Below are 13,789 nucleotides of genomic sequence, written 5' to 3'. Positions count from 1 at the left end.
TGGTCAGTGAAACCTTCCCTGTCCTTGTCTCAACACACTGGCTTTTGGTTGCATTATCTCCTCCCCACCCCACTGTGGCAGGGGGAATGTGTGTGAGTAAGCCTTGTTGTTACCAGCTGGGTCTAAACCATGATGCAAATAGACTACATTAATCAATTTTAAAAGGTGTCAAACTTCTTTAGCAGATCTTTGAGTCAGTTACTTGTCATAGCCCTATTAATATGCTGTCTTATCACCAAACCTTGTTCAGTGTTAAAACAGAAGAACATAGGTACTTTCATGATGAATAATAGAACTTAAGTGTCTCAGATTAGAAATCTAGCAGATTAGATTAGATTTTTCACAGACCTCTATTGTTTCTTTGCATACATGCTGTCTTTTGCTTCCTACCATCTTTATAAAAAAGGCAGGAGGGGTGGGAGAAGAAAAAATAAGTCAGATTAAAGAACTCTTCTGTAATTGAATCAGTTTTTTCTCATATGGACTAGCTGTCTGAACTAAAGCAGACATCCATTACTACTCCTTGCCTTCTTGGTTTGGTTAAAGGTCCTAGCAGTGATTCCATCTCTTTTACCATCTCCAGTACTATATGTGTAAATACACTGTTTAAAGCAAGAGCTCCAGACCAATCCTATTGATGTAATCAATCCTTTATTGATGGTGTAAATGTTATTGATGGAGACCAATGTTATTAATTTCATGTGGATGACAAAGTATCATATCTACTCAAAAACACACTTGGGCATTTTCTATTGTATTATCAGGAGATATTAGCTGGCCTCTGACTGACACTGGATTAAAAAAGGCACAGAGCTTCTAATTCTCTGTGCTCAGGGTACTGTCACACCATGCAGTCTCCAGGTGGCTGTGACCAGTTACAGATCACCTCTGGGGGCTTACTGGATGATCCCAGACTGAAGTGTCCAAAGAAGAGTGCTTCAGTTAAACTTCTGTAATTTCCAGTATGTGCTAGGAGAATGCTGACTTGAATGTTTGAGAGATCACATATTTTAAATGTAAAGATATACATACATACATATATATATGAGTTCTGAAAATGTTAAAGACTGTGTATTGTGGTACTAGGGGAGCAAAAGAAGAGAAAGTCAGCAAGACTGGTCACAAAGAGAACAAAAAATAGAGGGGGGAAAAAGAAAAAAAGCAACTACTAAGTACCCTAATCCAGATACTAGGGTACTTCAGTGAGAGGAGTGTAATTATTACCAACTACCTGAATACTACCTGAGTAAGTCCAATAAATTTCCCTCAATAGAAAGCCTTCTTCCTAAACTAAAAATTTCCTCCTTCCAGCCACATGTTGTAATGTATGAACTGAGAAGCTGCAGTGGTCACCATGTCTCTGATACCATTAGGGATGACAACTGAAGACATCCCAGGATGCAGTCAGGACCTAACAGACACTGTGACTCAGCAAAATCACATGGTACACAGAAACAGAAAATCTCTGAGAGAAACTCAGTAGAACATCAGTCAGCAACACACCCTTGAAATGAAGGCCAACCAGACACTGATCTGGAAGAGCGAGGACAGAGCCAGCAGAAGTAATTGTTCCCTTTTGTTTACATCCTGCCCCCATTCCCTAGGCCACACTGATATGTTGGAGAGAGTCCCGCAGTGTTCAGCTTGTGCAATCTCCACTCCTAGAGGTTTTAAAAAACTCATCTAACTGGGGTTAACCTTGTTTAACCAAGGGGTTGGACTAGATGATCTTCAGGGGTCATGCTGAAGCATAGTTTTTCTGTGGTTTTACATTAATAACCAACTATCTCTCCTTCTAAACATATGAACAGGTTAATGTAATTTTTATACTGTTTTGGCAAAATTATCTTTCTTGATATCGAAAAAAAAAAAATCATGTGCAGATGCAAACATGAATTGCTTTGCTTCACCTGACATGATCATCATATTACTCTGTTTTGTGGTGATGTTTTAAAAAATCAAGTGTTCTGATCTGTTCCATATACGGAAGCATAAAAGCCAGGGTCAATAAAGTGCAATTCTTTTATACACCACATGGGGACTGTGGGCCTAGTATGTTGGGTTCAGCAATACACAATCAACATCAGAAGATCCATCCTACTCTGGAGGTTTTCAAAGAGCAGTAATGAAGGATGCTGGTATCAAGCTTATGGAGATGTTAAATTAAAATCAAACATTTTTGCTGATGAGCAACAAAATCAGTTACAACTATCTAGATAATCCAAAGAGTGTAAACCAATCCAATTTAAACATAAGACAATGACAGAACTGAGTTATTTATGATAGGAAATAGCGAGTTAGAAGAATAATCTTAATAAAAAGGCCATAAATAACAAATAAACACTGTATTACTACCATGAGATAGATTCAGTACCTGTATCATTTCTCTTCACTATTACAAGTAATTTAAACTGCAAACCTGAATGTGCTTGTTTGTGCCTACTCTAATTTTGTTTTGCTTTGCATTGTAATTCAACTTCTTACTTAAGGTAAAGGAAAGTATAAACAGAAAAGAAGAAAAAACAAATCACACACTACCTACTGAAAAATAATTGGTTTTGTAATGTGTTAACTTTTCAGGAGAGAGCATACAGTAACTTGACTTTTCCATGTACCATTTAAAATAAGGCACTTAAAACTGTTTACCCTTGCAAAAGTATCCAGCTTTTCTTTGTCATATAAGATTCTCAGCATTCCAGCACATAGCGGACAGCAGGCTCCTATGTGAATAAAAAAAGTCTCAGAATAAAAGCAAATAGTCATTTAACATTTAACTAAGCAGAGGTCAAAAGCTGAACATTAACTGAGAATGAAAATAGCAAAACTACCAATGCAAAGTAAATGTTTCAATTTGATAGCAGGATTGCACAATTTCTAGGATTTTTTAATGTTGAAAACATTTATAATGCAAAAGCAGTCACCCTTCAACACACATTTGCTACTATCAAGATGAAGCAAAAGATGCATTTTCATTTGTTTCAAGATGATGCATTGTTGTAAGCACAGGCACTTTATTTACTACAAGCCAAGGTTTTGTATGGATGCATGCATATGCAACTACAGAAATTGAATTTCAAGAGCTGAAATAGCTAGGACATGAAAGAAGCAATTATGCACACTGCAAACAGTCCTTTATGCCATTAAACCATGTTAGAATCTTTATATAGTAAGGGTGGAAAAAGGGCTTGCCTGACAGATTTGTGTTTAACACAAAACTGTCATATTTCTCTATTTTTCCTTACCACCTCAGAAACCAAAGAGCTAACAATACTTCAACTTTCTACCCCTGACTGCACATGTAATTAACCTCCCCCCAATTATTATATATAATTCACATTCACAGAGTGACTTTTGCTACATTAAACATAATACCAAAGCATGAAGACCCTCTTTCAAACCAGGGAATGAGAAAAACACATAAAACTTTTTAAAAACTGAGCTTTCCTTGCTCTGTGTATTACCTGACATTAATTACTGTTTCATAAAGGAAGTTATTTGTGAAAACAACATAAGAAACCAGTTCAAAACAGCACAACTGCAAAACTATTCTTACTGTCTTCCTCTTCTACAGTACTGTAAATACATATGGTGTCTTACTCTGTCTTCTAATGAAATATAATCTTCATTCTTCTGTGAGCTCTACTTTGACGACAGTGTGGAATTCGTGTCATTAGATACCACACTGCTGCCACTTCCAAAAAATTATCCATCCCATTCCCAATGACATTCTACCCTATACACCACAGATCCCATTAATTTCTCCCAGACCTAGGGTCTAGGGTTTAGGGTTTAGTATCTATGGTCAAGGTTATAGGGTCTAGAGTTTAGTATCTATGGTCAAGGTTATAGGGTCTAGAGTTTAGTATCTATGGTCAAGGTTATAGGGTCTAGAGTTTAGTATCTATGGTCAAGGTTATAGGGTCTAGAGTTTAGTATCTAGGGTCAAGGTTATAGGGTCTAGTGTTTAGTATCTAGGGTCTAGGGTCTAGTACCTAGGGTTTAGGGTTTAGTATCTAGGGTCAAGTGTCTAGGGTCTAGAGTTTAGTATCCATAGGTCAAGGTTATAGGGTCTAGGACTTAGTATCTAGGGTCTAGTGTTTAGTACCTATGGAGACAGCTGCAAGTTTTCAAAGACTGAAGGAGCATGACTTCTAAAGCTAAGGCCTTTCCACTTCAGAATGACTTGACTGAGTCTTGATACTGGCTTGCTCTAGCCTGAGGTAAAGATCTGTATTTCATCCCTTCTCTTGGATGTCTCTCTCTCCTACCTGCAGCAAACTTTCAGCAGTGAGTTGACATACCTGGTGCAATGACCGGTTTGCAGCCAGTAGCAGAAAGCTGGGGACATTTAACAAAGGCACACTCGGTGTGAAACCCGTAGTCTGAAAGAACCCCTACAGCCTGGCAGTGTCCATAATAGTCCACAGCCACACGGTCGGAATAGGCAGCACAGACACTGCTGTAGGTTTCTCCATTGTGCCCACAGACAGGTTCCACTGATTTGCAAAACGGCTGAAACACACAGAAATGTTTCCCAGATTAATTTATTCATGGTACAGACAAAACTTCAGGGCCATTCTAACACTAGATGATAATATTGTCAGTCATTTAAAAAAGCAGGAAATCTAGAGTAAATAACCTGCCAATTTATGGATGGGTAATAAATGCAAGAAGTACTTCAAGAAGGTGACAGGAAAATCTAAGTTGGAATCTGAGAAATGTACAATGAGATGTTTCAGGGAACAATGTTTGTCCTGTACTAATGCTTAAATAAAATGACCATGTCATTTAAATTATTGAGAGTAAAGATTATGATGATTTTATTACACAATAAAGCAGTCTTAGTAATAAAACTAATTTATCAAGAAGTGATATTACAATATTTATTAATACTTTAATTACTTAATAATACTTTACTTATTCATTAGCCTCAATGTTCTTGTGCTCTTAAAATTTAGTGTGTGCATGCATGTATTTCTAGCACATCATTTGAGAAACTAAGTGTATACATTTACTTTAATAGGATAAAATCCATCAGTAGACACCTCTGTCAAAAAGATATTTATTGTTGAGACCTTTATATCTATAAAAATACATTTATTGTGTCCATTTTCTCTCAGAAAAATAAGTAGCATGTAATTTGATTCAAACACAATTAAGAATCAAAGAATTCTAATATAGTTTCTTCCTAATCCATATATACACATAGATTAGCCCAACACATTCAAGAAGTCAAATGCCAATAAAAGCAAGCTTCTGAACATGGATAGAAGCAAATGGATTTGCTGACTTTTGGCAGGCAAGGTCTGACTAATACTTTTGTCCAAAGTCTTGTGAAATGACACAACTCATTCCATAATTTCTTGCTAAGGTCTAAGTATTTTATTAAATTAACTAATATTTCAAGTAAGTCCTGTATATCCTCTAAAACAGCAAGACAATTCCAGTTTCTGTTACACACCTGAGCTAACAATGTAACAGGTAAGGGATGAATAAATGTGAGCATTCTGAATAGTTCTGTATCTTGCAGTCATATAAAAGCAAGGGTGAAAACTTAAAGCTACCAATGTCAAAGGCTTAATGAACTTGGATACAAATAGACCTACAACTGCTGGGGAAAAAGCAGTCATGCAAAATTCCTTTGATTCTTACTGTTCTTACTGGGGCTGAACATTCTCTGAGTATCTCATGAGGTATCTGATAGCAATGAGAAGAACTGTCTGTACTTAACAAGGTTGCTGAAAAGGGGTAAGAAAAACAAGGTATAAAGAAAGGCAGAAAATAAAAGCAGGTTAAAAAAGAGCAAGAGCGTTTATAATACAGAAAAACCCTGCAAAAATGTTCTGTACTTCTAATAATATCCAACAGGTGAGACCAATTGGTCTCAAATTAATCTTCATTATTTCAGAAAAAAATTGAGATGGACAGGCTACCAATGGTAAAGCCAGCAACTTTGAAAAGAGTAACTCCTGAATTTTCTTGTAAAGTAACAGAAATAGCTTGTCTACCAACAATGTAGGGAGTGGTGGGATGGCAGAAATAAACCTAATCCTAGTCCTTCTCAGGGATGAAGACTAATCCAATCCAGACTAACTAAAGAAAATATTACAGACTGCCTAATCTCCATCAAAACTTAGGTGTAAACAGATACTGAACCATGACTTTGGTAAACCTGGGGCACAATCACACAAAATGCTACAGAATTTCAATGACTGGGCATTAATTTTCATTTAAAACAAGTTCAAACTGGTAAAGACTAGCATTTAACTAACCAAGGAACTGCAAACATTACTGCAAACCTACCTTGGTGCAACCTTTAATAGTGAAAAATATTGGAAGAATTAATATAAATATCAGAGTACTATCCACCAGAAAGCTTAAGTAAAGCTTTTGAGTGGTTTTGAGACAGCACCAAAGGAACTTGTCAACATTCTGAATATAATTTTGTGACAGGATTTTTCATACTAGTTAAAATTACATTTTTAAAGGATTACTTTAAAAGAAAATATTTTGTAAGCTATAAAAAACCAGAACATTGCAAAGTTGAACATCAAAACCCAAAGATTTTATACTTATTGCTAGAACCACTTCCTACCTGGCATGGTCCTCGGTATGCTAAACTTTTCCCTTTTTGGTACAAAGTACACAGGTTACTGTATTCCACATTGTCTGTGTCACAAACAGGATCCCGTGTCTGGTCACAATTTAAATGCCTTGGCACACATTCATGCTGGCTACATTGGAACTTTCCAAAACTAGTCAAACAAACTTGTTTCTTTGGTATGCACCTGCATAAAGTAATAATAATTTAATTCAATAGGATTTTTTTTTAAAGTCTCAATATTCAGGGAAAATATTGTCAGTGAAATCTTAGCAGAGCTGCAGGAAAAACAAGTGACAAAACACTCTGAATAGCCAATCTCAGATCTGCAACTGGTTAACACCATGTTTAGTCAATGTATGTGAACACAACTATGGTCTTCACTAAAATTAATCTTTTACCAAGTATTTTTCAATGGATTTTTGACCAAGGCTTGGATAAACTTCTAACCTACTCCCAAGCTTCATTTTGTAAATGCATACTAAAGAAAAACTAGAGAAAACATGAAAACAGTGACTGCAAGAGAAAAACATTATATTGCAAAGGTCTAGCCTCACCCTTCCTGGAAAAGGTAGTGAAAACAAGACTTAGAAGATCATATTGTTTCAGTTACAAATATCTAATTGGATTATAGCTCTGTAGGTTCAGAATATTGCATCACATTCTATCTTGGAGATAATTGCAAACAGAAAAAATCTAGTATTAATACTAGAGCAATAAACAGCAGAAATTCTTTACCCTTTATATTAAATATGTACCTTCTGCAGTCTTAGCCACAAATCTTTTGCCATACACCCTGCAAGACATCTCTGTTAGAGAATTGCCAGTCAAAAGAGTTTAATTAATGGACTGATGAAAGGTCAAATGGCTTTTTTAACACTCTCCTCCTTCTATAAATGACAACAGTACACTGGAATATGTACAATATTCTCTCTGGGTGCTGCTGTCCTATGCATTACCTATTTTCCTTTTATATTAGGGAAGACTCAGAAATTCTGGGATTTAAATATTTTACAAATCAAATGTAAGATCTTAAATGGATTCTAAGCACTTTGGAGAGGTTTCAAAATGAGCATGTTTAGCTACATTATCAAACTGACCCAGAAAAGTGTATTGTGTACAGTCCTTTACTGAAACTACAACCTTACATTCTAAGCATAATGGTTATTCTGTAAAACTGAAAAACCTTTCTACACTTTCTAAATTAAAAATATAAAAGGTAAAAAGTGTATATCCACAATGCAGCTTCGAAATTCTAATTTTCAACCCCGTAACAGCTATTACAACTAAAAAACTACAGTGTTTTCTCTGCAATTTTCTGCATCAAGGCATTTAAAGTGCAGAAAAAGGGAAAAAATAAAATTGCTATAATCAGTTTTCATGAAAGTACAGTATTACACAACTTCTTATGGTGGCTTTCTTTCCAAATGGACAAATGTACAAATTCAAAGGAGACTGCAGTACTGCACAACACTGAGAAAATTGAAGACAGAGACCAACATTATGAGGCACAGCCTTTAATTTCTGTAAGAAAGGTCACATTTTCATTTCTCCCAACACTAGTACAGAGCATGTTCTTGGTTTAGTATGTTTGTCTATACAGATTTTGCTTTTCCTAACATTGAAAAAAATCAATATCATACAGTTTCCACAAGATATCAGTCTAATTAAAAGAAACTCAAGTGTTCCAGAGTGACTGATATTTTCCTATTTTAGAGATAAAAAGCAGTGAATAAGAAAGACTGACTCCAATTGAGGAGTCTGACTGACTTGAATTCAGGTGTGGGGTTTTTTTTTAAACTACTATAAGAATATGTGAAACAAAGTAGTATAATTACTCATAACAATTTCAACAGATTTGATTCTCCCACTTATGAAAGTATACACCAATTATTTCTTATTGCTAAAACTAAGATCTGCCAAATTAATTTAAACTACTTAGCACTACATAAATGGAACCAAGATTTGGCATTTATGACAGTCTATTACTATGATAATAAAAAGCAGCTATTTCATACAGTTATTTTTATTGGAGTATCCCAAAAGTAGAATATTACTACAATATACAAAACATTCAGAGAAAAAATAAATCTGATGCTGAATAAAAGCTTAAAAACATATATTGCTTTTACCTTTGATTTTTACTACAAGGGTTAGGGTTACAAGGATCCTTGGAAATGCATGATCCAAATTCAAACTGGTTGTCCTGCAGCCCAACACAGCGAGCTATACATGCACTTGGATATGTGCGTCCATTTTGACCACATACTGGTACAAACTGATCAACGCAGTTACATGGTAAACCTGCAAAAGCAACAGAAATCTGGTGCACACTTATTTTCTCTGACAGAATATGTACAAGGGATCACTAAAATCCAGCTCATGCAAAGATGTGCCGTACCTTCGGCCACTTCCTCCCTCCTGTAATTTAGCAATGCAGGAGGAAGGGAACTTTGTGTCCTACCTCCTTGCTGATTCTACTCAGCTTTCTCCATTTCTCCCTCAACTCCTTATCTCCTGTCCCCAGTGACATTACACTGTCTCTACCTATTGTTACATATTACCTGAGGATTTATCTTTCAGTACTGATTATTTTTTAAAGCTATGTGTTAATCTAAAGCACAGGCTGGGCTTCAGAAAAATAAATAGCTAAACTAACATATGAATAACAAAATATCAGGTATTTTCCATTGAGATTGCAAAAGAATTTGAAAACTAATCCTCAATCTAAGAGCATTAAGCTTATAGTTTCCATAGTTTGCAAAGTTACCTGTAAACTTCTGACGTTCATCTTCTGAACTATGCTCAGTTAGACACTGACGTGTAGAACATACCAAGTTTCCAGCAAAACATGAACAGACATTACAATCTATATTAAAGGATGTTCCATGGCCTGAAAATAATAGAAAATAAGTAAATGCATACAGTTAATGTAAATGTACAAGAATACTATATACTCATATATATTACAGAGATACTACATTTTCATTATTCATTGTTCCTATCATTTCTCTTATTCAGCTTATTTTCTGTTCACATGTTTTTGATGTGCTGGTGCTCCTGAGAGAGCAGGCAGATGAAGCTGCAAAGCTGCTATTCATATTTGAGAAGCTGTGGCAGTGTGGTGAAGTTCCCACCGACTGGAAAAGGGAAAACATAACCCCCATTTTCAAAGAGGGGAAAAGGAGCTGGAGAACTACAGGCCAATCAGCCTCACCTCTGTGTCAGGCAAGATCATGGAGCAGATTCTCCTGAAGGCTCTGCTAAGGTACACAGAAAATGTGGAGATGATTGGTGACAGCCAGCATGGCTTCACTAAGGGTGAATCATGCCTGACCAATTCAGTGGCCTTCTGTGATGAGATTAGTGTTGGTGGATAAGGGGAGAGCAACTGACATCATCTACCCGGACTTATGCAAAGCATTAGACACTGTGCAGCATGACATCTTGGTCTCCAAATTGTACAGATATGGATTCAATGGATGGACCACTCTGGATAAGGAATTGGCTGGATGGCCACGTTCAAAGATTTGTAGTCAATGGCTTGATGTCCAAACGGAGACCAGCGATGAGTGGCGTTCTTCAGGGGCTGGTGCTGGAGCTGTTTAACACCTTTGTCATTGACACGGACAGTGGGACTGAGTGCACTCTCGGGAAGTTTGATGATGAGCCCAAGCTGTGTAGTGTGTTTGACACACTGGAGGGAAGGGAGGCCATCCAGAGGGAGCTTGACAGGCTTGAGAGGTGGGACCATGCAAACCACACGCAGTTCAATAAGGCCAAGTGCAAGGCCCTGCACCTGGGTGTCAGGGCAGTCTCAAGCACAAACAGGCTGAGCAGAGAAGGGATTGGGAGCAGCCCTAAGAGAAAGGACATGGGGTGTTGGTTGATAAGAAGCTCAACATGAGCCAGCAATGTGTCCTTGCAGCCCAGAGAGCCAACTGTCCTGGGCTCCATCAAAAGAAGCGTGGCCAGCAGGACAAGGGAGGCGATTGTCCTACTCCACTCCACTCTACTCTTCTGAGTCCCCACCTGGAGTACTGTGTCCAGTTCTGGAGCCCCCAGCATGAGAATGATATGGAACTCCTGAAGAAAGTCCAGAGGAGGACCACGAAGATGATCAGAGGGCTGAAGCACCTCTGCTATGAAGACAGGCTGAGAGAGTTGGGGTTGTCTAGCCTGAAGAAGAGAAGGCTCTGGGGAGACTTTACAGTGGCCTTCCAGCACCTGAAGATGTTACAGGAAAGCTGGGGAGGGACTTTTTAGAAGGGCTTATAGCAACAGGACAAGGGGCAATAAATTAAAACTGGAGCAGGTGAGATTTAGGTTAGACATAGAAAGGAAATCCTTTAGTGTGAGAGTGGTGAGGCACTGGAACAGATTGTGGGTGCCTCCTTCCTGGAACTTCTCGAGTGCAGCCTGGTCGGGGCTTTGAGCAACCTAGTCTAGTGGGAGGTGTCCCTGCCCATGGATCTAGGTGATCTTTGATTTTGCAACAGAACCACTGTATGACTGTATTTATAACCTCTTACTTTGAAGTCCTCCAGGTTTTGGTACCATTGAGGTGGGTAAAATATCTACTTTAAAAAAAATTAAAATGGTTCTGTGGATAATAAAGACAGGTAAACTGAATTTTGCAGAACACAAATCTGGTAAATGTTTGCATCCATGGACACATACCTAAATATGATATACTGGCGAAAGGAATCAATAAAGTTTTTGTGCAAGTCTCAAAATAAATCTTTTATTATTACCTGAAGGATAAGCATGTGAACAACACAAAATCAGGCTGATATCCAACAGACATTTAATAGCTCTTTAATACGAGTTTTCAAGAAAAAAATAGAGATGTGAAAAAAAGGCTCTTACGTGGATAAATAAAAAGAAAATAAAGGGAGGTCACTGGATGGGATGAGTCTCCAGCAGTGGCTGTTCTGTTCAACATACTTATATGTGATCCAAAAAAACAAATGCAACCTGACAAAGACTATCAATAACATTAAGGTACAAAAGACCAAATAATGAAGAAGTGCAAGAAAAATCTCACCACACTGAGCAACTAGGAAAGGATATAGCAGAGGAAATTAATTGTACTGAACATAAATTGATTCTCTACAATTTACACAAATGATCTGTGAGCTGACCATTTCCTCTTATGAAATGGACCATGGTGTTATGATAGACAGTTCTGTGAAAGCATGACCTGAATAAGAGTTAGCAAAAAAACAACAAAACATAAAAATAAAGTTCAGAATAATTATTAGAAGAATTGAATTTTGCTATTACATACAGCTGATTGGGCACTTGCATTGCAAATAGTGCATGAAGTTTCTGTTTCCGTTTCAATATAAAAGAAAAAGGTACACAATAGGGTAATAAGAATGATCAGACTTATACTATTCCCTACAAGGAATTATTAAATAAAATAGGAACTGGCTTGGAGAAAAATCCAGAAACTTGAAGGGAACACAACAGAGTTCTGAAAGAGGAGACAAATTAAGTAACAATCATCCATCACCTTTTTCAGTACAAGAACTAGGATGAATCTCATTAACTAAGAGGAACCAGATGAAACAAATTATGAAGGCTCACACTAAAATAAATCCCTTTGCAAACTGCACCAAAAAAAAGAGGGTGTGGGGCTTAAGCACACATATCTGAACATGTCTAACTTCTTGCCAGAGGTTATAGCTTATGACAAAAGCTTCTGACTTAAAAAAAAAAATAAATCTTTAAAATCCATTCAAGAAAAAGGCCCGACAAACAAACTCTAAAACAAAACAAAAAAACCCCAAAACCATTTGGATCTATCTAGTAAAGAAACCAAGAGGTTGCAAGCTCAAGGGCTCTGTGGTCTGAAACACAGGGCAGATTCTGGGACAATATGCATGGAAAGTATTATTAAATCTTCTGCCTTTTCTCATACTCTTCCCCAGACACCTCTGTTGGTCACTGGATATCCAACACTGTTAAAAGCAGAGTACTTGCAAATTTGTAATCCAGGAAATGGGCAGCTATTTATAGTCAGTTATACTGTGCTTAAACCTCAGAACTACAGCATGCTTGAAGCAGATCCAGTTGTTTTGCTGTTGTTGTTTTATCCCTGCTGTCTACTCGCTAAGAACATGCTTCACACAGGACTTTAGCTGTCTGAGACAGATACAGTTCAGTATTGGTTTAAAGAATGGAACCCTGCAGCATATGTAAAAATTAAACAATTATTATATAAAGGGATGCCAGCAATAATTATTCTGTTTTCTGGTGAACTCTGTATTCAGATCTTCTGTTTTTTCATATATGCCTCAAAATTCATTACATAAGGAGCAGGTGCTGTATAAAGATATAATCACTGTTCTAATACTTACTTTTTCTTTGTCCTCCAACAACGCATGATTTTTGGAGGTCAACACAATGCACTTCCATGCAGTTTTCTAGCAATCCACTGTGCCCACAGGTACAAATCTTGTAACAACCAACATCACCAGCTGAGGATGGAACCTGAATAAGTGTGCCTTGACGGACAATAAAATCTGAGGCTTCTCCCAGTTTGCAACCTATATCCAAGGAGAAATTTCAGTTTAAATATTTATTAAATACTCTAGAAAGTACCACTCTGAAAAAAAATGTACTATTCTTTGGTCTGTTAAAAAGCTAAGGTGTTCCTAAAGCAACCTTGCTTGTCCTTTAGATAAATTCACTCCTTTCACAGTGTCAACAAGTAGCAGAAAGAGAAGATAGCTGCTTGAGACATTGTTTTGAAGTACCTGTAAGAAAATCACTTTAGAGAAAAAGACTGATAATTCTAACAATTCTCAGGTAATTTTATTTTCCACAGTTCTCACAGTATGTGATACGACAACCACCACATACACTTCACTCTCTCCAATACTGAAGCTGAATTAAAAGGTCTCACAGCAAAGCCCAGTAATTTCTCCTCTCTCTTGTATTTGATTGTGTCTTCCTTCCTTGCTTTTACCTCTTATATGAACACTGAAGGACTCTTTTAGGTTGAGATGAAGAGAAGACAAAGGGAGAAAAAGAAGAAAAGGGAAAAAATAAAAAATTACACAGAAAAAAAAATAATAAAAGAAACAGTGGTCACCAAATGCAAGCTTTCCTGTGCTTCAAAAGCCAGAGGTGATCCCTCATGCCACTTCATTATATCTTCTGCTTTAAAGGTATGGGAAG

At 37.0% G+C, this 13,789-nt stretch overlaps 1 protein-coding gene across 1 annotated transcript in view; it reads right to left on the bottom strand.

Annotated features, from left to right (window-relative positions):
* The window catches only part of RECK (reversion-inducing-cysteine-rich protein with kazal motifs), a gene marked incomplete at its 5' end in the record, with an annotated part of 54,949 nt that overhangs the window by 4,128 nt on the left and 37,032 nt on the right, over window positions 1-13,789 (bottom strand). Inside the window, 6 exons of the mRNA XM_010003739.1 lie at window positions 2,647-2,720; window positions 4,302-4,512; window positions 6,596-6,788; window positions 8,734-8,905; window positions 9,372-9,494; window positions 12,967-13,155. Of these exons, the coding sequence (XP_010002041.1) occupies window positions 2,647-2,720; window positions 4,302-4,512; window positions 6,596-6,788; window positions 8,734-8,905; window positions 9,372-9,494; window positions 12,967-13,155 (962 nt within the window). The remainder of the gene's footprint in view (window positions 1-2,646; window positions 2,721-4,301; window positions 4,513-6,595; window positions 6,789-8,733; window positions 8,906-9,371; window positions 9,495-12,966; window positions 13,156-13,789) is intronic.

The sequence above is a fragment of the Chaetura pelagica genome, unplaced genomic scaffold (assembly GCF_000747805.2).
Source record: "Chaetura pelagica isolate M959 unplaced genomic scaffold, ChaPel_1.0 scaffold521, whole genome shotgun sequence".
Lineage (NCBI taxonomy): Eukaryota > Metazoa > Chordata > Aves > Apodiformes > Apodidae > Chaetura > Chaetura pelagica.
The sequence above is the reverse complement of the archived record's forward strand: the minus strand, read 5'-3'. Positions and strand labels throughout refer to the sequence as shown.